The sequence below is a fragment of the Gymnoscopelus microlampas genome, assembly GCF_963454915.1.
Source record: "Gymnoscopelus microlampas genome assembly, chromosome: 19".
NCBI lineage: Eukaryota > Metazoa > Chordata > Actinopteri > Myctophiformes > Myctophidae > Gymnoscopelus > Gymnoscopelus microlampas.
In genome coordinates, this window is record NC_139956.1 from 24,011,444 (window position 1) to 24,037,294 (window position 25,851).

A 25,851-nucleotide genomic window follows, 5' to 3' on the forward strand; every position below is an offset into this window, starting at 1 on the left:
ACACGTTTCTCCACTGTGCTGCTGGGAATCGTACCACAACATTACCCAGGTCACTGGTATTCCTTTCGCCCTCACACAGAATTTCCTTTGGCCACATTTAGCATCTTTGGCATAGGTCGAAATGCTATTTGATTGCAAAACTACGGTTTATTTTCTCAAAGGCAGCCAAGTCTTGAAATGCACATGTTAACAAACCCAAAGTATACAAACTTCAGGGTAGTTAGCACTAAATCATAATTTATTTAGTAGTCGATTGAAACACCAACCACTTTTGTGGTTGAAAGAGAAAAAGAAAAAAAGTTTGGCTTCTCTCAGCACAATTTAGACCAGACTGCTGAGTCAGCGGCCACAAACTGGCTCAACCAGAGAGAGATAAGAACAAAGGGAGATGAAATCTGAACTGATTAGGCAACATTAACATAGTCACAACATGTCTTCTCTTCTATTTTTCACCCGTCATCCTGAAATTTGTGTCAAACGTATTGTTTTGACACTCAGTTATCTAAAACCCATTCAGTCCTCCTGGGCAGAAACAAATGAGTCAAAGCTTGCTCTCCTGTTCTCTCCTCTTCCACATGGAACAGAGACACTCCAAGGCTCTAGTCACTCTCCTCTTTAGGGGTGCAACAGTTAATTGAACTTAATCTATTATAAAAAAAAAGAATTGGCAATTTAATAAAATAATCGATTGATAATTGATCCCTATTTTGAGCATGTCATTATGGGCTAAAGGTATCACAAAATAGTGAAAATAGCAGATCTACAAGCTCACAACACTCCTTGATGCGTTGTGAGGATGTAGATAAGCTATGTTCTGCTATTCTCAAGTATAAATTAACGCTTGAGTCGTTTATCGATTCACAAAATGTAAAAACAAAAGCGCTTTAAGAATATTTCATGAATCAAAAAAGTAATCCATAGAATAATTGCTAAGAAATTAATCGATCGTCGCAGGCCTACTACTTTTCCTCCTGAAACAGAGACACTTTGAGGCCTTGCTCAACTCTCCTCTCCTGTCTTAGAACCATCTTCTCTCTCTTCAGACCACATTATACTCACTAGCAGTTCAACAAGGCATGGGAACAGCCATCCTCTGACAATACAGGACTGACTACAGTACCAAGTATGTGAACGGCGTGTTAATGGTGTGTGTGTGTGTGTGTGTGTGTGTGTGTGTGTGTGTGTGTGTGTGCGTGCGTGCGTGCGTGCGTGCGTGCGTGCGTGCGTGCGTGCGTGCGTGAGTACAGTAACAGAAGTCAGCAGGTTAAGTAAACGTTTTGTGGACATTTTTATTTGAACGTGCCCCTCGTGTTGCAGGGATGGTTCACTTTACAGCTTGGAAGGGCTTCAGGGTTATTTTTCAATTTTGTGGTCCGTGAACAGAGCACATTTTCTCCAAGGTCTCCCTGAGAGTGAAAATTGGTTTGATGCATTTCTGAAGACGGTAAACATCAAGTGTGTGTGTGTGTGTGTGTGTGTGTGTGTGTGTGTGTGTGTGTGTGTGTGTGTGTGTGTGTGTGTGTGTGTGTGTGTGTGTGTGTGTGTGTGTGTGTGTGTGTGTGTGTTTATGTGAGTGTGCTGTGCGCAACTGTATATATGTGTTTGTGTGCAGAGTCTGGTGCCCAGCTGTAGGACTTCAGCATTTTCACATTCTCACTTTCTTTCTTTCTCTCACACACACACACACACACACACACACACACACACACACACACACACACACACACACACACACACACACACACACACACACACACACACACACACACACACACACACACACACACACACACACACACACACACACACACACACACACACACACACACGCACCTCATGGTCCTAATTTGCACGTGTTTACTCTCCCGATAGTTAAACCATGGTTCCAAGTACACGTTCAATATTCACCAAGAAAAAGGCCACTGCCTTCTTATGGTTAACACCAAACCACTTTTTCTAATACACTGCCTTTCCATCACAGCCAAGGACACTTAAGGCGCGGTCAGATTTGAACAAAACCTACATGGAAATGTGTGGCATTCCCCATACACATGGGTTGAAAACCATTTGAATGATATATGAAGTCAATGGTATCTACTGTATAACAAAGCCATTTTTCGCAGACGTAAGGGTGAAATTCTCTGCTAGTCTCGGCAAATTTGCAGAGACTACAAACAGCCACCTGGTTGTTTCAGTCAGCGGTGAGGCAGGAATAGATGGTACAAGCATAAATTATATTTTATGTTGTGTTTGTTCAGGCGTCTTCCTGAAAGACAAAAACATTTCTGTTGCAAATGACAGAGACAGGAAATGCTCGACACTATTTATGGCAATCTGCCCATTACATTTGGAGATATCTTCTGTGCAAGTGGACATTTTGGCCAAATGGTGCCGCTAGAGGAAAAACTGTAGGGTTCATCCTCCGGTGTCGCTCTGCCATGGAGATGCACAGTCAAATTCCATGGGAATACATACAGTAGTTTTAGGAGATAATCTTGTTTGGAACTATAATGACTGCTCATACATCATTTGATGGAACGTATCCAAATAGTTTGCTTAAAGCTTTATATGGGCTTATATACTATATTAACCAAAGTATGTACTGTATGCGCTCGCATGTGTGTGTGTGTGTGTGTGTGTGTGTGTGTGTGTGTGTGTGTGTGTGTGTGTGTGTGTGTGTGTGTGTGTGTGTGTGTGTGTGTGTGTGTGTGTGTGGTCAATGCGTCCATGCCACTGCTCATAGCCATTAGAGCCCGCACTGCTGAGAGAGTGTACGTTTTGGGTTGCACCTTGCCCACTGGTTAACCTCAGAGCTGCTCTGCATGGGTGGCGAGCATCCTTCAGCAGCAGGTAATTACTCAGACTAATGCTATGCTAATGCTTACATTGGAGGCTGGCTATGGCTGCCGACCGAGCCAAGTGCCCACTCCGCTGTATCTCATATGCAGTATCATGGGCGCTTATGGCTACAGAAGCAACTGCAGTTGCAAGTGCTACTGATTATACTGTGTAGAGATTAGATTATACTCCACGTTATTGATTCCTGGCGGGAGGGTTAAGTTACAGTAGTTTGTTACAGTAGTCAGGAAGATACAAAAGGTACAATATTAATCAATTAAACTTCATTCTGTATTTCACATTGAAAAGCCACTGAAACGTGACTGAAAAACCATTGGAGTATGGTATTATATTAAGCTCCATGTCCAAGACTTTTTGGGAGGAGATTCACTTTCAACATTAGGGGAGCTGGGATTCAATGGAACTTGCTGTATTCCTTGTTTTGAAGACTTAAGGGAAAGTGTCTCTCATTAACCTCGCATTCAACCAGATTGAAACCATATTTATGGCAAAGGCCCTATGACCTCCCACACACATGCAGACTCAGAGCCACACGGAAAGAAAGACACATGCACGCACACACACACACACACACACACACACACAGAAAGGAGTCACCGGCCTGTGAAGGAGGCTTACAGAGCAAAATCCTGATTGTTAATTTTGGTAAATTAACGTTCAGGATTTTACTGCGTGGGACCTTCAATTGGAGGTAATTAAAACAGGCTGTGCAAAAGTGCCATAGCAAAGCCATCCAAATTTCCTTCTCTATCTTTTTGCCATCAACCAACTTCTATTGTGTGTTGTGTTTCTGTGAGTGTGCATTGCGTGTGCATTGCGTGTGCATGCATGGCGCGCTGGGGGAGGCTACAAAACAAAACATCTGCAGGGAGTACGACCACAAATGTAAACAATTAAAAATCAATCTCTTACAGTAGGTTGCTGCCCGTAAAATGTGTGCATGCCTGCACACGCCGAGAGGATAGGGCGGGGGAGGGTGGCTTGTTGCAGGAGGTGAGGAGAGAAGAGTTTGAGGAAGACGGGAGAGAGAACTGAGAGAAAGGGGAGGGAACTCTACCCATTACCTACTTACAGTAAACCCTATATACTCTGTTGACTGGAGTCCTACAGGGGTCTCTATACTATCTATACTAGGCCCCTTCCTTTTTTCCCACTACACAAAAAAAATAGCTAAACTACACCAAAAATAGCCAATCTACAAGCTCCCAACATGTCGCAATGCAACGCTTTGGGAGCTTGTAGGTCTGCTATTTTTGCAGAACGTTCGCCCCAGAATAGGGACGCTATGGTTCATGTGATTAGTTAAACATGTAGTGTTGTTGTTAGTAGGAATAAACCTAGAATCACCCGAGAGGAAGTGGACTAAGAAAGGGGAGGAGCCAAACCGAGTTCCTGTTTCTACGCAAAAAAGGAGGTGGTGCCCCCGGAGGCAAAAACGAAGGGGGAAAAAATGCGTTCCTAGATTGTACAAAGATGAATACGTACAGTATGTAGAGGCTATAGGGTGGAAAGTTGCAAAAAGGAATGTGCTCAAAAAGCAACCAGTAGCAGGCAATTATGCTATTTGCAATTATTCACTCAGTCATTAAGTCACACACGCACGCATGCACATGCACGCACACACGCACAGCCAGTTGTTATGTGGCTGCAGTGGCAAGGCCTGGTTCCCTGAGTGTTTAACCTCAGGAGCGCCGTTCCAGTACCCACAATGCACTGGTGTCAGACCACATCAAGACAGGGTTTAAGAATGCACTGCGGCATGGGGGCCATGGCTCTGCTGAGCCCCACATGTTGATGGAACAAACACAGAGCTGAGAGGGAGAAAAAAGGCAGAGCCCAAAAACCACGCAGCTTCACACCAACATTCACCAGCACTCAGCACCAGGGGCCAAGTCTGTGGAAAACGCCACAGATGAGTCAGTCAGACAAACCGGGCTGCGCAAGAGAGGGAAGGAAAGAACATGTCTGCCGATTTCACTGCATAATCCATTTGTTCTATTTTTCGTGTTAATTTTTTACGCCGTGGCACTGAAGGGGTCAGCCGTCTATAAGAGTTTGTATGTCTGTCGTATGCATACTGTACTGTATGTATGTCCCCCAAAATGTTGCTCAAATAAGGATGTCTTGCCCAAATATAGAGATGACTGACATCAGAGTACTACAGCACCCCCCCCCACACACTCACACACGCACACCATTTCTTTATTGTGCGGCAGTGAAGGGGTCAGCTGTCCCATGGAGTTCTACACACAGCTCCAGTCTGGCCTCTGTGCACAGGGAGGCCATAATTAGACCCTGTCTTGTTTTAAAAGGATACCATGTTTGTGTTTATAGAATTGTAGGCAATCGTCCAAGGTCTCATTCTCAACAAATTTAAACACAGCCAACGCCTCCTCGACAATTATGCAAGACGTATGGAAAACATAAATCAAGATTAAAATAACTTCCAAAATCCTATCCCGTCGTTCATCATGGGACACATTAGTGCCCTTACTAGAGTTTTCATCTGAAACGGTATCACGCCAAGAGGGCACATGGAGCCAAGTAAGAGAAAGAAAAAAACACTGACCTATAAAACATCCTTTCCAGATGCCAAAACCAACATGCCCGTCCCTTTAATGGAGACAAATGAGGTGTTTAATTGGGTGAGACTCCTGCGCTTTCCACCTGCTGCTGTCTGCACCCACAACACAGCTGGCAAGACCAGTTCCCCCATGCAACATGCAACTGGTTACGACCTAGCAACTTTGGCCAACACACTCTTGGCCGGCTACTTGGCCCACTGTCCCCACTTGACCAACTCCAATTACGCCAAACGCTGACACCTCCTGCTTGTCAAGTGGCGGGGGGCCCCATCGGTGCACTTGTAGGGTCTTCAAAACACATGGCCCCCAGCCGCTGCTGCCTTAGGTGTAATTGACCATGTAAAAACACTGGAGGCCTCTAATGTGCTTGCCTGGCATGTGTCGAGGTGAGAGAGACAAGAGTGAGAGAGAGAGAGAGAAAGAGAAACGGATGGAGAGAGAGAGAGAGAGAGAGAGAGAGAGAGAGAGAGAGAGGGGTTAAAGGTCATAATCAGACAGAACGATACAAGGCGAGAAAATATGTGATTGTGATTGTGAAAATGTGATTTTCCTATGTTTCCTTGTTTCTACAAGAATTGTAAATCTTAATCTCTAATGTGTTGGTCTAAAAATAAATGAATAAATAAATCATCTAAATAAATACATAGATAAAATCAAATAAAGTGGCTGGGCAGTACACTCTTATCCATCCCATGAGACATGTTAAGACGGGCAGAGTGGAAGTGTCATCGCACCAAAGAGTCTCATTACTGCTGAGGACAGCACTAATGACTGTCTTTACCTACTCCTTTGACAAGAACAGCCCATAATAATCTAGCTAGGTGACACAACACGTCGCCCAGAATAGCTATCAGCATGTCCGAAGCTGCTAGTGAAGTACTGGTGGTTCACAGAGCAAAGTTACAAATTACAAGTACAATTTATCTAGTTAGATAATGTTTTTAAAGATTATTCTCAAACACATGGCTCATGACTTGAGCTGACCACAGAACACTAATTGTTGGGATCCAAAAACATTTCTGTGTGTGACTGCAACCTCTAGCTACAGTGAGAACGGGATAGATAAAGGGGAAGATACTGTTTTAATGTAAAATATAGTACTTTGCCAGCAGTGGTGGTAACATAGTCGATTTACTTGAGTATTGCACTTTACTTGAGAATTTGTATTTTTGGATACTTATGACTTTCACTCCACTTGAATTCAAAGACAAATATTGTACCTCTACATTTCTAGAAACGGAAAAGTACATTACGAATTAAGCACTTAAGCCCTATTTCAAATATAGTGAAAATAGCAGATCGACAAGCTCACAACACATTGAGATGTGATGCGCTGTGCGCTTGTAGAACTGCTATTTTCACTATGGAAAATCTTTAATGGGGGGGATTCAATAGGCTTACAGCATTGCATTGATATTGCATAGAAAATGTACTTTGAATGCTTAGTATTTTTAAAAGCATGTACTTTTGAATACTAAAAGAATTTGACTGTTTGACAGAAAAGTTATTGAAGATGGCAAATGGACATAAAGAAGAAGTGCCTTCTATATGAAAACACACCCATTAATAGCTTGGGTTTAATGGCAATTTGCTGCAAGGTACAGTATTTCATTTCCAGAAGTACTATTTTAAGGTGTAGAAGCCATACACAGTATGGTACATGTCATATAAAACATCTCTTTGAAAGTGACCACATACACGTACGATATCTGCAAGGCACTGACCACATTCCTAATTATAAGAATTTACTAAATGCTTTTTCCTTGAGAACTCTGTCATGGGGGTTCCTGGGGACAACTTTGATCTCTCTCTCTCTCTCTCTCTCTCTCTCTCTCTCTCTCTCTCTCTCTCTCTCTCTCTCTCTCTCTCTCTCTCTCTCTCTCTCTCTCTCTCTCTCTCTCTCTCTCTCTCTCTCTCTCTCTCTCTCTCTCTCTCTCTCTCTCTCTCTCTCTCTCTCTCTCTCTCTCTCTCTCTCTCTCTCAGCATATCATATCAGCATAACTAAAACACATGTGTACAATCACACAAATAGTGTGCATCAGCACAAGTTAAATGCACACGCGCGCACGCACACACACACACACACACACACACACACACACACACACACACACACACACACACACACACACACACACACACACACACACACACACACACACACACACACACACACAGTAAATGAAGGATCACCTTTCAGTAACCCACTTTAAAAGACGTCTGATGACAGGATGATCCTATTTGCTGTCTAGACGGTGTAGCTGGCTGAGGAGAAAACCGTGTGGTGCGCCTTGGCGCCATGCGTCTCCCTCTCCCTCTATCTCCCTCATGTCGCTTTATCCGAGACCCCCACCCTCCCTCTCTCTCTCTCACTCTCTCTCGATAATATAGAGACCCCCCTCGTCCTCCTACCCCCTGACTCTCAGTTTCTGCATCTCACAATGTTCTTCTGAAGTTTGAGGGTTTTGACTGTATGTCAGTTTCGCTCTCATTCTGTCGCTCCATCCGTCGTCCTTTCTTCCCTTCTCCTTTTATGTCTCTCTTTCTCTTTCGGCTGATCGCCTGAGGTTGTGAGACCCGACAGAAGTCTCCCTCGGGACAGAAGCCCTTGTGTGGTCGAGTCTCAGGTTTCCCTCTTTGACCACAAACAGTGATAAAACAGTGACAGACTAGCTGTCTGCTTAAATCAGTGGCTAATTTGGTTTACATCACAATAAGCCATAGACTTTAAATCTGAGACCATCTCATACAGAAATAACATTTCGACTGAAATAATGCGGAACATGATGTCTAACATAAATCCTATCGTTCTATTGTAAGGAGGAGTATGTACATTGTGTACCAAGAGCTTGCACTGGAAAATCTCCACCAGCCTATGCAAAACTCGTCAGAAACGTCACATTTTGCGTAGGCTGGAGGGGATTTTTCCAGCGCAGAGACAGCAACCTCTCGGTGCACAGAACGCACTGGGAAGTGTTCTCTTACGTTACATATCAGCGTAGTTCCCCTTTAACTATTTGCATGTTCTCTGATGTAAAGTAGTGCTTGAACAGTGCTGAACCACTGCACAATAAGACTCATTGTGCAGGCATAAAAAGAGGAAAATAGCAACAGCTAAGTCATAATAATGATGTTTACCATTATGTCATGGCTTATTATGGCAAACAAAACACTAACCCTAACACAGCTTTTATTATGTGTTAGGGTTTGTTTATTACGTGCGCTGACATACTGTTGTTGGACTCCTATGCACTTGGTAACACTTAATATCACAACACAAGCAGAAATATAGCTGCAAGCAGCGATAATACGGGGCCAGGAGAGAGAAAGAGAAATGATAATTCCTTTAACAGGTCAGTTCATGAAAGTCCTTGCGGTCTTGTTTCCAATGAGGGCCTGTGAGCAATTAGGGGTTAAGAGTCTTGCTCAGGGACAAATTTCATTTCGTCGACACATTTGCTGACCTGGCCTGGAATCGTACCTGGGTCAACCAGAGCCTCTGGCTCCCTAGGCGGGCTCACTAACCACTCAGCTATGGCCGACCCTCAGAGAGAGAGAGAGAGAGAGAGAGAGAGAGAGAGAGAGAGAGAGAGAGAGAGAGAGAGAGAGAGAGAGAGAGAGAGAGAGAGAGAGAGAGAGAGAGAGAGAGAGAGAGAGAGAGAGAGAGAGAGAGAGAGAGAGAGAGAGAGAGAGAGAGAGAGATGGAAAAAGAATAGATTGAAGATAGAAACGGAATAGATTGAAGAGACAGAGAGAGAGACATGGAAACGGAATAGATTGAAGATAGAAACGGAATAGATTGAAGAGAGAGAGAAAGCCATGGAAACGGAATAGATTGAGTCATGTTTTTTGCAATTCAACTTAAATGAGTCTGCATCAAGTGAGGCTTGAACCGGAAACCTTGCGATCGTGAGGTACTCTTAGGTAGCTGCAACACTACCTATAGTGCTATAGCTTTGTCTAGGCTGATATTGTCTGTTGAGGATCACAAACTCTTGCCTTCTGTCATGACCCAAGCCCCTGTTTCACTAACACAAAGATCACTCGTTCACAAACCATTTACCAATGAAGAAATTGTACATCTCCTCAGAACCAAAACTAGTGAAAGTAGCCGATCTACAAGCTCACAAACCATTAAAAGTTGTCAGATTGTACATCGGCTATTTTCACAATGAAGTATGTTATACATTGAAAAAACATACTCTCATTGCTATCTGAAAAGTTGTGAGATTGTAGATCAGCTATTTTCACAATGAAGTATGTAAAAAACACTCAATTAAGTATTTCATGTTATCTTTAACAATTGCAGATGTATTCATTGATAGTCATGTTGTGTGAAATGCAACTTAGATGAAGTCTGCACCAAGTGAGGCTTGAACTGGTGACCTTCAGGTTGTGGGGCACACATTTAAGCGAGAAGCCACCAACAGACAAGAACCTGTGAAAGGAGATCACACAGATGATACAGTTTCACGCAAATAGCTGAAAAATCCTGGGTTTAAGTGTTTTTCAAACTGCTCAAGATTGCGGACAATATAAGGGCGGTGCTTACTGGTTAACGTGATAGATGTGTTCCTCATTAGTCAAGGCACATGTGTAAGCAGGTCTAATGGCTGTCGGCCAAACGACGCATGACTTTTGCCTGTTTAAAGTTTCAATTTTCAAAAAATTGCTATAGCGCCCCCGTTTGACCAATTGGAGTAAGATTGGTTTCAGTGATATTTGGAATGGCCCTTTACATTTCTGCAAAGTTTCAAAGAATGGTAAGTATGCATGTATGTGTTAGGGGCAGATGAATAATTGTCATAAAACTGCAATATTCATTGGCTCATTAAAGCTTCATTTTTTCACTTATGGAAGATATTTTGCAAACGTTTTTTGGTATAGGTCCAAAGTTCATGTGTAAAAAGTTTCGTGCAGATTACTCAAAAATCCCAGGAGGAGATAGGTTTTAACTGTTTTTCATATAATTCGAAATGGTGGGAGATCTAAGGGTCAGAGGTCAAAAGTCAGAGTGTGAAAGTTGTTCATCATGAGGAGACGCATGTGTGTATTGAAGTTTTATGGCTGTAGGTAAAACAGGGCATGAGTTGTACCTGTTCAAAGTTGGCATTTTCAACTGAGTGCTATAGCGCCACCTTTTGACGAAAGATTGTGAGATTTATTTTTTGATCGTTTTTCATGACCATCTATCATATGGCCGAGTTTCATAAAAAGCGTATGCACGGTTCAGCCAGAACTGGCAAAAACGGCAGAAGAAGAAGAAATGGAATAATGCGAATAACAATACGGGTCCATGCTGGAAGCCTGGCCCCGTAATAATCTCACTGATACAGCACCACTACCTCTGCCATACAAGACAACCTCCTTGTACCCTGTGGTCTGTGGCGAGTCAGCCAGCAAAAACATTTTCATTTTGGAGAGAACAATTCCTCTACGCCCCTCTTGGGGACTGGGCTACAGGTGCTGGAAGGGAGGTCAGTTTTATTACCCACCCGCAGGCATATACTAACAGAGGGTAAACGACTTGAGAGTGAAAGCACTTTGGAGGCTGAAAACGACCTCCTGGGCTGCCTGCTAATTAAGCTCTGTTTAGCTTGGCTCTGAAGTAGCCTTAATACTGAACAAAGATGTAACACAGAACAGCGATACGAGACCAAGAGGGGCTAAACTTGCTAAGTGGTGATAACAATCAGGAATGTGGCTCCTGGGAGCCTGTGGGGTCTTTCTATGGAGATCTTTGTGGGTTTGGCACTCATATACTGTAGATAGCAGCAATGGTGGCTTTGGGGTGGAATTTAATTATGAACAACAACTAAAGACTATACAACTTAACTTCTTTCTTTCTAATGGTGTAGGACTGCCTAATTACTGTACTGTTGACATGACAATATCTTCCACATGTTAACATGTCAAGATTAATCTATGCCATACAGTAACCTGTATAAGCACTCCATTGACAATGATTGGGACACTAATGCATTGGATGCATGCAATATAACATTTTGCTTAAACTTTAACTTTAACTTTAACAACTGAATCATACAAGTATGATCCTTTCAGAGTCAGAAAGTGCACTCTCATCCTCAGGTATGAATACTGTCACACAGGCACACTTTCCATCTTTTATTCGCTGGTGCTCTTTGTTAGCAAGATATCACCGGTGACATGATTTCTCTTGTTCGCGACAAGCTATGGGACACAATAGTGAGTGCTGACTAATGCAGGCCAAACTTTACTAGGCCAAAGGAATCACATTATTTCAATGTTGAGAATAAATGAACATCCTCTTTGGGGATAACCCTTTTCAGGAAAGTAACAAATGCGTCAAGTTACAAAAATGTAAAATGTCTGTTTTGGTTTCCACCTGTTGTATCAGTGCCAAGGTATCTTATTTGCACCTGTGGGAGCAAGACCTGGCAATGCATGAGACAGCAGTAAAGGTCTGCACCAATCTGTCACACTCGGCTGCACATGTGAATGTTCAAACAGCCCCTTTTGATCCTTTCCCTGGTATAATGGCAAGGTCAACCAGGTCAAATGTAATTTCCCTTTTATTTGATTACTGTTCAAAAGGGTGAGAGTGGCGTTGAATATTCAATTGGTAAGGTGAAGAGGGGTCATTCGCTCAAGCGTGGGAGCACTCTGGTTGTGGCCAGCAGATGGAGAGAAGGGTCAGTCTAACTTTATGGTCAATCACTTGTGAGGGGAAGTATACAAACACATGCACGCACGCACGCACGCACGCACGGACACACACACACACACACACACACACACACACACACACACACACACACACACACGCACACGCACACGCACACGCACACGCACACGCACACGCACACACACACACACACACAAAAACAGCACAAAGAAGCACAATTAGGCAAGATAAATAAATGCAATCATCATAGCCTGTGTTCTCACTGCCCTTGAAACACATGCTAAACATCAGGGGATGCTGGCGTCTTCAGTACTCATTTGTTCCTTTGTCTCAGCTGCTTACTTAAGAATATAGAGTTCCCTCCATTATACAATCAATTTTCGGCAAACAGAAAATTGCAATGAGCACATGCGCATCCATTTCAAGTCAGAGTTCTAGTTTGCTGTGAATGTAGCACCACCCAAACACTTTAGTAAATCAGACTTGAACAGATTCACAGTTGCACAGATGTCTAGGTGCTGTGATGAAGGCATAGGGTCACAGCGGCCCCAACACCCCAGTTAGATAAGACAGCTGAGTAAGGCCTGATTTATACTTAGTTGTGAGTAGGTGTCAAGCACTGAAAATAGAAGATCTACAACATCTAATTGTAGATCGGCTATTTTCAGCATGCGACACGATGCTCAACTAAGTATAAAGTATAAACTTAAGTGATCATTGCTTAAGAAACCTGCCGTAACCAATTACAGACGGAAGTTTCCTCAATAATGCTGACAGAACAAGAGCAAAGTGATGCGAAAATGGAGCAAAAATACACCCCGCCCAAAGTTTGCAGCGTGTGTGTGTGTGTGTGTGTGTGTGTGTGTGTGTGTGTGTGTGTGTGTGTGTGTGTGTGTGTGTGTGTGTGTGTGTGTGTGTGAGAGTTGACGTGTGGTTCTGCATAAGTTGCCATGTTCCGCTTCAAGTAAACTCAACCCTTACCCAAAATCAGATTTTTGCCTCCACTCCCACTGTCCCTCCAACATAATTCACTTGCGTTCATTTCTGAGGCGTAACATGGCTGCAAATGTTTCCTCACCCGTTTGGTGTGGGGCGTGTTACAGTATGTCATTGCAATGCTACAGATGCATCGACTCAGCATGGGAACTGCTTGTCCTCCACTTAACACAGTGCCATGCCTCACTGTTTTGAGAACAAAATGAGTGACAGCGTGGCGTAGAACAGATGACCTAATGTAGAAGAATATAGCGCTGATCAATGTTGAACGCAGTTGATGGGGGAGGGGTGACAGGGTTTACGTCTTGAGGTGACATGGTCCCAGAGCAATGAAACATCTGTGAAGGGTGGTGCCCACTTGTTCACGCCAATGACATACCCACTCTCACTCCCTTGCCACCTTTCCTCTGACAACCACAACAGGACTTGCCAACTACGCTGGCACTCATCCTAAATAGCACAAGGGCTATCTACATCTGTATTGGTTGGGAGGATCACTTTCTTGCCCAAGGTTCATACAAGGAAAACACTCAGAAGGTCATCATTAAAACAGAAAAGACAGTTCCCCTACTTTTGATTGCCAGCAGGTTAACTCACAGCTGCGCTAAACAGCAATGAGTACAATGTTTTCAAGTCAAGGCACTAACCGGGTCTTCTGGCTTTTGGTTCGTAGGGCCGTCGGGGAGAGGTTCCTCTGGAAGGTGGTCACGGCGAATCAGGGTGAACTCTCGGATGAACACCGCCCCACCATCATTGGCCTGCGCTCCAATCTGGGAAAGAGAGCACTTATCATCATCTAGCTGTCGCAGAACTGTTGTGCAATGTCTGCAGGACATTCTCTGGGTGACACAATGTCAATAGTCATATCATAACCACATTTCCGTTATTACACAGAACTATCTAAATAGTGTCTGCTTATTCTAGGGGATTAAAGACACAATCATTTCAGACAACATTAAATACATTTTCGAATCTATTTTTTTGTTATGTGCCTGCTATGTTTTTGTTTGTATTCTTTTGTACAGGGTTAACTATCATTAACAAAATGATTCTGATATATTTTAGAATCCTTATATATACTATACATCATAAGATTCTGGGTTGCCCTTATGTCCCCCACATAACAACGATGTCATTGATTCCACTCCTGCTTGGGGCCTGCTGTTTTGCATTCATTCCCCTCTGGCCATTCTTCACTGTCTCATCTAAATAAATCTAAATCTCTTAATGATTCCCTAAAACCAGAGGAAATCTCTGTAAAGGCCTTCCTGTTCTTTATAACACGATGCTTCCAGTGGATCCCAATTGCGCTTCACCGACTGTGAAATCAACTTTAACTCGCTCCGTTAAGACTGACTGTTACCCAGCATTCTCTCCACCAATATCAGTACTGTATATTTTGGAGAAAGGAGACGTGTGGGCCCCTTTAGTGAATCCATAGTAAAACTTGTGTTTATGTTCGCCACGGTTTATTTGCCTCACTTTGCTGTCTTTGGTTCCCACCCTCCACTGCACTTCCATCCTTCCTGGCATGGGTACGGGACGTTTGGACGGGTGCTGGTGGTTACTGCAACAGCAGGGCCCCAGTGGAATTCACAACACAAGGCATCTCATATCAGATGATGCAGTAACCCGCAAGATGGTGAGTGTGTGTTAGATGGGGGGGTTATCTGGGCCCAGGCCCATTAGCAACACAGCAGGACCTCATTCTCAAGGATGCAGGAAACTCAGGGTGCCGGGGGGCCCCTCCTCAGCTGCTATCCCTGGGTCATAAACACCCTGTAATGACCCGGGTCAACTGCCTGCCTCCGGGGCCTGTGCCAAGACAGATTTGAGAGGGAATTGCGAGTGCTGGATGAGGGTTTTGGGGTACTTGATGTTCTTCAGGGGGGTTGAGGCGAAAGGGGGGGTGACTGGGGGGATGGGGGTTAAAGATTTTACCGTAGAAAAAAATAATAACAATAAAGTGCTGCTAAGCAACCGTGACAAAAACACACACCAGTGTGGGAAAGGGCCGCTGAAGTGGCCATTTTAAAAGTGACAAATCGAATCGGTGCTAATGCCCTCAACTCAGCACCACTGAGTCACGATCACTTAGGCTGGGGCGGCATCTGAAACAGCAGAGGAGGTCAGTGCACGGGGAACTGTGGCTGAGAGTCTCCTCTGATGGCCATCACATTAAATGTTTTTTGGGAGTTGCAAGTTCCCCACAGCGCTTATACTGTAGATGTCTTCGAAAGAAGAAAATGTTACTTTTTTTTGTAACTAAGACATTTACAAGGGGGGGGGGGGAACATTCCATGGACAAACGTAGCAATGTGCACAAATGTTGCTATGGTTACAACAACCATGTTAAGCATGTACTGTATGATTTGTCTGCTAAATGAATTCAGTGCTATGCTTCACTACACCCACATCAACGCAACACTATGTACAAAACTTTCACACAGCAACCCAGCTGTGCCAATACTTGGCATGGCTAGCCTCGGATTATTATATATTTATTATTTTTTAAATCCAACAAAACCAATGAGCACTGACTCTTCTTACAACAGTGTTGCTTGCTGAACTGCTACATTGTGGCTGATCTACAGTACAAGCTCACAACTTGTCGCTGTGAGCTTGCAGATCGGTTATTTTCAGCATGCGACACGGCACGCAACAAAATATAATACAAAAAATAATAATAATTACATGTGTTGCAGTAATCTAATGACTTTCATCAGTCATCTCACACAATCCCATTCCAGTCATTTTGACACCCTCCCCACCCCATCCCCCCTTATGGGAAATTGGTGGACCTCACAGCAGGAACCTGAGGCACACATCACTGGGGATATCATTACAGTATGTTATTCTCGCCATGTCTCAAATGTTTAATGACCTCTGGTCTGTAAGTACTTGGGCAGCGAACGCATTTAACTGGCAAATTGAAAGCAACAGAAATGAGAAAATTCCTATTCCTGGATCGCAGCCTGCTGCTGCTGCTGCTGCTGCTGTTGTTGTGTGTCTGATTCAGGCAATTTGGAATCCCCCGTCGACATCGCCACCCTTGCACCGGTGCGTGTCGTCTTTGCCAGTGATGCTTAAAATTAAAAACGTTGCACAACCACAGAGCCAAGGCGGCAGAGCCAAATACACGTCAGTGTGAGACTGCGAAGTCAAATATAAATGCTTCTATCGTTTAACCCATTCATACATCATCCTCCGTGTGTCGACGCAACATCCAGTTAGATTTTCAGGATCATTTGACCAGGAAGGAATGGAAGTTTATAATTCAACCTATGTAGAGTGTAACAATAATCAAGTGCAGGCCATTTGAATTATTTTTTTGTTTTTTTTATTTTGGTTGCTGTTTTGCTCAGTGATAAATGCAATCACAGTAATGCTGAATAACCGCTAGGCCTAGTCGGCTGCAGCACAAACACAGTAAAATCCTCCATGTTAATTTAACACAGAAGTATTAATGGACCAAAATGGACAGGTCTATTAGGGTCAATTTACCACTTTCAACTTGGCGTCACTATTTTATGTCAATGTACTGTAGGCGAATATTTTCAAAATGTTCAAGAAATTCCTATTTCTTTTCAAAAATAGCCGATCTACAGCTTCTACAATTTGTAGATCGCCTATGTGTGTGAGTTATGTGTGATGGTTCTGCATTAAAGTTACCATGTTTCACTTCAAGTAACTGGAATCAGAATTTTGCCTCCACTCCCACTGTCCCTCCAGCATTCGCGTGTGCTCATTACTGAGGCGTACCATGGCTGCAAATGTTTGCTCACCCGTTTGGTGTGGTGCGGGTTATGTCATTGCAGTGCTGCAGATGCATCGACTCAGCATGGAAACTGGTTGTCCGTCACTTAATACAGCGCCATCTCTCACTGTTTCGAGTACAAAACGAGAGACAGCGCCGTGGAGACAACGTAATGTGGATGAATAACATCTCTGTTCAATGTTGAAAGCAGTTGATGGTGTGTGTGTGTGTGTGTGTGTGTGTGTGTGTGTGTGTGTGTGTGTGTGTGTGTGTGTGTGTGTGTGTGTGTGTGTGTGTGTGTGTGTGTGTGTGTGTGTGTGTCATTGTCATTGCATTCTCATATTCTTGGTACATTATAGCGATATTACACTACTGTATATTTCAACACCACTGGCATACTATTCCTATACAGAACAGCCATTGTGGACTCTAATGCTGTGTGCCAAGTCAAGTACACTGAAATTAAGACGATTTGGGGGTGTGGGGTGATAGCCTGTCAGCTAATATGAACGGAAAACCACTTAAGTGACCAGATGTCTTTGCTCAAAGTTGAATACAAACACAGAGGCCAGTGAACACGGCCATTGTCTATTTCTCCCACAATTATTTTTCTCAAACACTTTCAGTGTCACGACACTAAACTGTCAAGTCATCCTTTCTGTGTGATGCCTATGCAGTAATCTCCCTCTGGTGCAGTCATTAGGAGTCCGAATCAGTCATGCGGGCAAACATACCGCTTATTTAGGGCTTTCGACACCCCCCACTACAGCTCACTGTAAAATATGGGTTATATCTTAACTCTGAGACCCTTACTGATCCATTTCTACACTCTGCATTAAATGATTTTATTTAATTTATTTATTTTACAGTTTTTACAGTGTCGAACACAGACATGAAAACACCCAGCTGACCCGGCTGATCTTGTCCAATGCATGATGTGCATCCAGGCTATAAAGCTTGCAGAATTGACAACTAATAGCAAATGACAGCTTAACTCTGTCTCACTGGGCCTTTGAAAAAGAAGGCTCCATCAAACCCATTTCCCTAAGAAAACACACTGGTTGTTCAACACCGATGTCAAGCATCTCGTACGCCCCCCCACTGGGCCGAGTCATTAAGAACTGCCAGTGCTCAGGACGTCCTCTGGTTGCAAAGTGGCCCCAGAGTTCAGGGTTATGCTAACACGCATTGAGGGGGGTTGAAGGTTACTGGGAACATCCTCTATTTGAGGCCCTTTGAAGGACCTTGAGGTTGGGTATTAGTTGGTCTATGGAGCATAAGCGAGGGTGCCAGTTCCCACAGTGACATTGAACCGGTGTCTCTGATCTCTTCAATGCTGCCACAGTACACACGCACACCACCCACTGTAGTAAGAGTGTGCGTAGGGCACCATGTTCCCAAGGGGGAACAAGAATCAATCTGATTGATCGATTTCAAACTCAACTCATGTATTGCAGAGGACCTGAGGGAGTACGGTGCCTGGGGTCAAGTTGGTTGTAAAAGCAGTTGTCCAGGGCTACCGATCCGACCGATATCCCTATATATAGGCATGTACTGATGACTGATCTCCATAAATGGGCAAAACGGGACAGACAGATGCAGACATTGCCATATTGGCTATGGTCATAAAAGGGACACAGGCAGACAGACGGACAACGGGTACTTTTATAATGGGTACAACGGGTATTGCATGACTACCGTAATTTTCGCACTACAAGCCGCACCTGAATATAAGCCGCAGCAGCTAAATTGAATGATTTGTACATATATAAGCCGCACTGGACTATAAGCCGCGGGTGTAAAATCCCTAGATTTAGGAGGTCCCCTAGTGGCCGTTAGCTATAAAAATCCATAGATAAGCCGCACCGTTATATAAGCCGCAGGGTCGAAAAATGGGAAAAAAGTCGCGGCTTATAGTCCGAAATTTACGGTAGTTGGGGAATGCTTTCCCCCCTTGTATCGTTCCCGAGTAGGCCAGTGCCCATTCTAGTCTAACTATAAATGCACAAAATCTGTAGTTCGAGAACAGACTGGCGGTTCAGTTTAACTCACTTTAACTACGTTTTCAGTGCGTGTCACACACGTGCGTGCACACAAATACTGCATGATGGAGGGACATTGCTATAACGTGCGTATCTTGGTACAAATAAGGTTCGTCTCTGCCCCCGTCTCCTGTTGCCTTCCCATTCTTTCCAAATTGTTACAAAGGCAGGGATCAACAGACATGGCCTAATTCACACATAAGACCAGGGAGGACATGGGGGACAATTATTTTACCGCTCACCTCATAACCAAAAAACAGTTATAAATGTCTATGTATGAAAACAAGTAGTACTATTGTAAAAGACACATACAAGGTCGTTGACCGAAGGTGGCCTGTGATCGATTGATCAAGCTCAGTGCAAGAAGCTTCACCATCACAAAACCTACACATGCAGGCCTTACAACAACAATGTTTTGTGTGTGTGTGTGTGTGTGTGTGTGTGTGTGTGTGTGTGTGTGTGTGTGTGTGTGTGTGTGTGTGTGTGTGTGTGTGTGTGTGTGTGTGTGTGTGTGTGTGTGTGTGTGTGTGTGTGTGTGTGTGTGTGCGCGCGCACATACACGTGCCTGTCACTGTGACAAAGGGCAAAGGGTAAAGTGAAACAGGGCACCAGTCGCGTTGATTCATTAACCTCCAAGGCTAGTCAGGTTTCAAAGTATATGTTCCGACCAGGGAATGAGACAGGAAGTGAACTCAGGAGCAAGGAGGAACCTTCAAAGCACATAATCAACAGTAATAACACCAACCCGATATTATAATTGGGCTTTCCTGAAGCGCAGTGCCAACTTCCACTGTTTGGGTGGAAACTGTGAAAAGCAAGCGACTTTTGCCATGGTACGGCACGCCAAAACCTGCACTTGTGTTTCACGCACTGCTGCCTTTGATTATTAAGATCCCGTCCACTGTTTTGATAAGGGTGGCCTTCTTTTTTTTTCAGAGGCCAGCTCCTGCCTGAACGAAACCTAAGAGGAAAAGATATTTTCACTAATCCGCTTTCAAGAGGATCTATGTGAGCTTTCACTTAACACATATTGGATGAAGAAACATCACTGTATCCTTTTCCTCTCCCTCTTCTATACCACCTTTCATAATCTGGGGAAACGGGTATCGTTGTCTTATCCGAGGGCTTTCGTTCGGATCCGTCTCCGGGCCCCCACACACAGCGATTCAACAACGCAGGGTTTTTCCATCCGCCAAAGTAGGGAAACATGGGATTCAGAAGTGCCTAGCTCAATATTTGCTCATTATAGAGCAAAGGACTGAGGCTGCTCCATGATCTCAGTAGTGATGAAGGTAAAAGAGCTGCTCCATGATCTCAGTAGTGATGAAGGTAAAAGACCATCACAGGCTGCCGAAGGCAACAGAACACCATTTGGTGCAAAGGCCAGAACAACAACAAAAAGGTCAGGTACAGTATTCACCCATAGGATCCCTGCACTGCAACCGGCAGCAACTAAGCTCTCTGGGGAGAATGTATGTATGTATGTATGTATGTATGTATGTATGTATGTATGTATGTATGTATGTATGTATGTATGTATGTATGTATGTATGTATATTTGTGATTGATTGATTGATTGTTTTTTTTGGATTGATTGATTTTATAAAATTATATATATATATATATATATATATATATATATATATATATATATCATTCCGGATAGATTATTTAGGCATCCAAAATTCACCATTCCTTCTCCCAGGGTCTTTTAAGACATACCTCCTCCTATCCACCCTCTATGCCAGATTTCCCCTCAACTCAAGTTAGTTAGTAATCTAAGGTAATGAGGAGTAAAGTTCCTCCTGAGTGCAATCTCTCCAGTCATAATGGAAAGAAGAGTTAACAGGAGCTCCGCTGCCACCCTCTTCAACTCTCATGACCTCTCATTATGGAGAATGTGAGAAATGGGCAAGAATAACCCCCGCTTTTCATAAACGGAAAGTTTTCCTAACGAGGTCATCACATCCTGCTGCTTACACTCTTATTACTTCAACTTCTCATATCTCGTAATGATGCATGGCATCTCACTGGTGATGCATGGCGTCTGTTCTGACACAGCCTTTTAAGGAGGAGAATGTTGATTCTGCCTCATACTCGTGCGACTTGGATACACACACACACACACACACACACACACACACACACACACACACACACACACACACACACACACACACACACACACACACACACACACACACACACACACACACACACACACGCAAGGACGGGCATGCCTCGCTGTCCCACATTGTCAAGGGGCATGATATAAGCCAAAAGGGCAGGCTTCAGAATGTTAAGCCCCTCAAGCCCTCTCAAGGCGAGTTATTGCCCCGGCTCAGGGCGGCCACCGTAAGGGAGGCTGGGCCACTTAAAGCAGTGATCATGCCACAATCCAACGCCGTGTCCGTGAGAACCCATCAGCTCGTTTTTCTTCAGTCTGTTTACCGGCACAAATTCCTAAACGGGGCCTGAGGGGGTGAGAGGGAAGAGACAGAGGGTAGAGTGTTCGGTGTTCCGAAGCATGTCTGAAAAGCTGCTGTTACGATGACCGACTGTACCGCTCAACGTTGGCGCTCGTGGTATTTGATTCCACAAAAGGTCAAGGCTTGCTCACAGTATCGTCGTCTGCTAGTGTTGCTCGTTTAGCTGATATTTGGGGTAACATATGCAATTAACACACTAAAGAGTGTGTATTGGTTTAAAATCGACACAGATAGCTACAGTACCACATGTTTAAACCAGTACAATGTACATGCTCATAAATATGGTACCTGTGTAGATGCTAAACAACACCTACGCAGATACCGTATTGAATGAGTGTGTGTTTGACGCTGTGCTTACCGTCATCTAGTGGATTGTCTACAGATTCATTACCTTAAATGGAAAAATAATTGTGCCATCTGCACTTTGAACTTGACATGGCAAGATAGCATCAGCTGCTGATGGAAATAGTACATCAATAAAATCAAGACTTTGACCCAAACGCTGAGTATTTCATACAGTATAGGTGCTGCAACACAACTCCTAGTTTCCGCTCTTCCAAGCAACACACCACCACCACAGGCTGGAAACGGTCTTCAGTGCCCTGCCCAACAATGGCAGCGCAATCGAAAGCTCCAACTGAGCAGCAAAAGCTTCCTTTTACGAAGCACCGCACTGCAGAAATCCAAAAAGACCACCATTTATGGAAGAGGAGCTCTAAAGACTGGTATCCTCCTGACCTGGCCTATGAGAGGAAAATACTTCATCGAAGGTGGACCGTACACTATGGGACACTAAGTGAACTCCTCACAGAGTCATCGGTGACAGACTGGGACAGTTACAGGCAATATCTGCCACAGATGGAAAATGGAAAATGATTTTTCAATGCTCCTGAAGATGATCAAATGAGAACAAAACAGGTAAGAGGATGGTTTAGAATACATGGTTTGTTAAATGAAGTGGTTTAATATTGGAATATTGTATACATTTCTTGTGCATTTTGGAACTTTTATTAGTGTTTGAATGTTAGTAATTCTATTTTGAGTGGGAATCCCAAGATATGTGTCAGATATACTGATAAAACATGATAACAATTCAGGACAATCTATAACCCTAATCTTGCTCAACACAATGGGTGCATACATTATATTATATGTATATATTTGCTATTGCATTATTATATGATGATCATTGATCAATATTTTCTGTGATGCAAATCATTTGATGCATTCAGTGAACTTGAAGAAATTAAGCCTCCTTTGCTAATCTTCACATCTTTGTAAAATCATCATTCATAGACCATCCATTGGTGCACTTAAAATACGCACAGCACTTAAAATAGCGCAATGCAGTGGCTCAGGAGCTAGAGCAGCTGTTTGGGAACCGGAAGGTTTCCAGTAAAATCACAGTGTCAAAGTGTCCTTGAGTAGACACTGAACCCTAAAACATAGCAGGGCGCTGTTCAATAGTTGCCTATGGCTCCTAACAGTTAGGATGGGTTAAATGTAGAGATCAAATTCCAGATATGGGAAAATGTACTGGGCCAATACCCCATCAACAACTTAGTATGTAACATACCAAGTTGTATTGTCTATGTAACATAGACAATACACTAATACACACATTAAGAAGAAATCTAATTCTGAAGAATTACAACACAAAGTAGTTTTCATAATGCCCAAAGCAGGTGTCAGGAAGCCGTGACATACTTTACATATATGACAGTCCTCTTTCAAAAGAAAGCAATAAACAATTACAAGGCCACAACTATCTATGTTGGTGCCGTTAAAAGGTTCCTCAAGACACAAACAACTCCTAAGACGTCAGTGAGGGTGACTGTATGACGTATACTGTATGTTTACAATCCCCAATAACTGCTGGCAAGGCCTAACGTGAACCTGAAACTTACTGTACCATCAACACAGTTTTTTTACTGGTGGAAGAGACCTCTAAATGTGCAAAGCAAAGCAAAGCAAAGCAAAGTTTGTTGTTTACCCAGGGTGTCGGACTAAGTACGAAACTTGTTTCCAGCCGGACCCTGCATGGAAGCCTTGCTCAAGGGCTATTCAGCGGTGATTCATGATTGATGTGATGAATTGGGGAATCGAACTAGGGACCTTCCGGTATCAAGGCCGCCCCTCTAACCACTAGGCCACCGCTGCCACAAAACATGGACAGAATCACTAACTATACGTTACTGCACACTAATGTTTTTGATGTACAAAGGTATATAATACAGGGGTGCCGATGGCCTAGTGGTTAAGGCACAACCACATATACGACCAAAGGGAATGATGACCTTTGCTGCGTGTCACTCCCTGTCTCTCTTTCCCTGTTTCCCGTCACTCTCCACCACTACTATCCAAATAACGGCAGAAAAGCCCAAAAACAAATCTTTAAAAAAGAAAAAAAAGGGTACATAATACATTTATTCATGCAATTAAAAATGTGTAGTGTTGGCAGAGGCTGGAAGAGTATGTCAATTGTTTTTATTAAGGTTAGCACCTTCACGAGTGTGTTCTTACCTCTACCAGAATCACTAAGTTAAGCTAGGTGAGGTTTTCATTCATAGCACTGTTTACATTTTCTTCATTTACTCTCTTTCAGATGCATTGATCATCATGTGACAGGATACAGAGCAGAAGACGTCAATGGACATAGAAGGACATATACTTTTAGCTCAGCAGAATACTTTATGCTGTACACTTTAAAACTGTACAGCATAAAGAGTGTTAATTTACCTCTGAGAGTGTAAAACTGGACCCAAGCAGGTCTATTTTTATTAGATTGTACTGTATAGTACTGCCATTGTACAAAGACATTCTACAAGTGATTTTTTGGGGCTTTTTATGCCTTTGTTGATAGTACAGTAGGTAGACAGGAAACGTGGAGAAAGAGATGGGGAGTGACATGCAGCAAAGGCGGGATCGGGATTGGGACTCGAACCCGCAACGTGCCGTCAGGCTACATTGGAGCCTACGAGCCCGGACAGCTAGGCCAGCAGTCCGGGTCTTTGAACTTGTTTTTATATGCATATTTTGATAGATGTCAATTGTTTTAGTCATACATTATGGATGTACAATCCATGTAAAAATATGTACAGTATTAAGAATTGAGGTTGAAGATAAAATATGAAAACATCTGAGGTCAAGTATCTTGTAATTTTTTTTCAACAGTATTAATTTTCAACAAGATTTTAATAAAAAAAAAAGAAAAGCCAGCATATTGAGCCATCATTACCAATCCCATTTCCCCAGCAGTTACGCCAGATAGGGAATCACTGGTGGGGACATGAAATAGACCAAGACGCTCTTTCACATTCATTCAATTTAATCATTATTTAAAGCAGGCTAAACGAGCTCACTTCCCTGGTGTATTATCTCTTTAGTTAAACATTAGGATAACAGAGCTGGTGAGAAACAGATTGACCACAGCTAGGAATTGAGCCCTCACCCACAAAGGGAGATTCAAATATTAATATCTGGGTTTAAAGAGCCCTCAGACTTAGTGACTGAACCACATGGTATCACGCTACTCAATAAACCCAGGGGCAACAGGATAAGTCATCATGCACGGGGCATCATCTATCATGTCACACCAGAGCTGTCACCAGGCGCTTTCCTATAACTGCCCATTAGCTCTTGCAGGACTCCCTCCTGACCGCAGAATTTCAGCCCGTAATACAAACGCAGACCAGAGTCTTGCAATGTGACCGTTAATCGTCAGCATAGCAGTGACTCTCACCGCCTGCAAGACCCCTCTCAATAAATCACTTTCTTTCTTTCTTTCGCTCACCGGCTGAGGAACTGAGTGCAGGATGACCGCAACTTGAGCGCTTGACCAGTTCAACTGCACACGTTAATAAGCAGCCAGCTTCCTGCCTTTGACAGAAGCAAACAGGTTCGTCCACCTGCTGACCATGTGCTGGACCACAAGGGCTCACCACAAAGTGCTCTGCTTTACCACATGTACCCTAGCGTCCCTATTCTGGGGCAAACATTCAGCAACCGTAGCAGATCTACAAGCTCACACCACGTCACAATGCGATTTAGATGTGCTATTTTCAGCGAAGAGATTTGCTGTAGAGGGAATAAAAAGTAGCATAGGGAGGGGAACTCCAGTCAATGAAGTATATAGAGTTTAAGTGGTTAAGCAAGCTTGTTTTGTGCTGTAACACCACAGAGCCAGCATCTCTTCACTTACAATGCAAACAGATGAAGACACTGGACCCAGAGCTGTGCACCATCCGCCAGAAAAGAGAAGTCTTATTACAGAAATAACCGACACTCGATGCATTAATCTCTGCACCAGACACATTGCGGTTCCCCCGCTCAGGTAACCACTGCTATTATATTTAATGTGGAGGTATTTAATGAGGCTCTCAGACAGGCTCTGACAGGTCCGAGACTAGCTAAGGAAAAGACATGACAATACCTCCTCCTCAAAGACATCATACAG

General features: G+C 43.5%; 1 protein-coding gene across 2 annotated transcripts in view; it reads right to left on the bottom strand.

The window, feature by feature from the left end:
* Positions 1–25,851, bottom strand: part of LOC311034863 (ADAMTS-like protein 1) — a 141,637-nt gene that overhangs the window by 77,867 nt on the left and 37,919 nt on the right. For both annotated transcript variants that reach the window (XM_084042888.1, XM_084042887.1), the window contains exon 2: positions 13,755–13,877. In XM_084042888.1, coding sequence (XP_083899014.1) covers positions 13,755–13,877 — 123 coding nt within the window. The remainder of the gene's footprint in view (positions 1–13,754; positions 13,878–25,851) is intronic.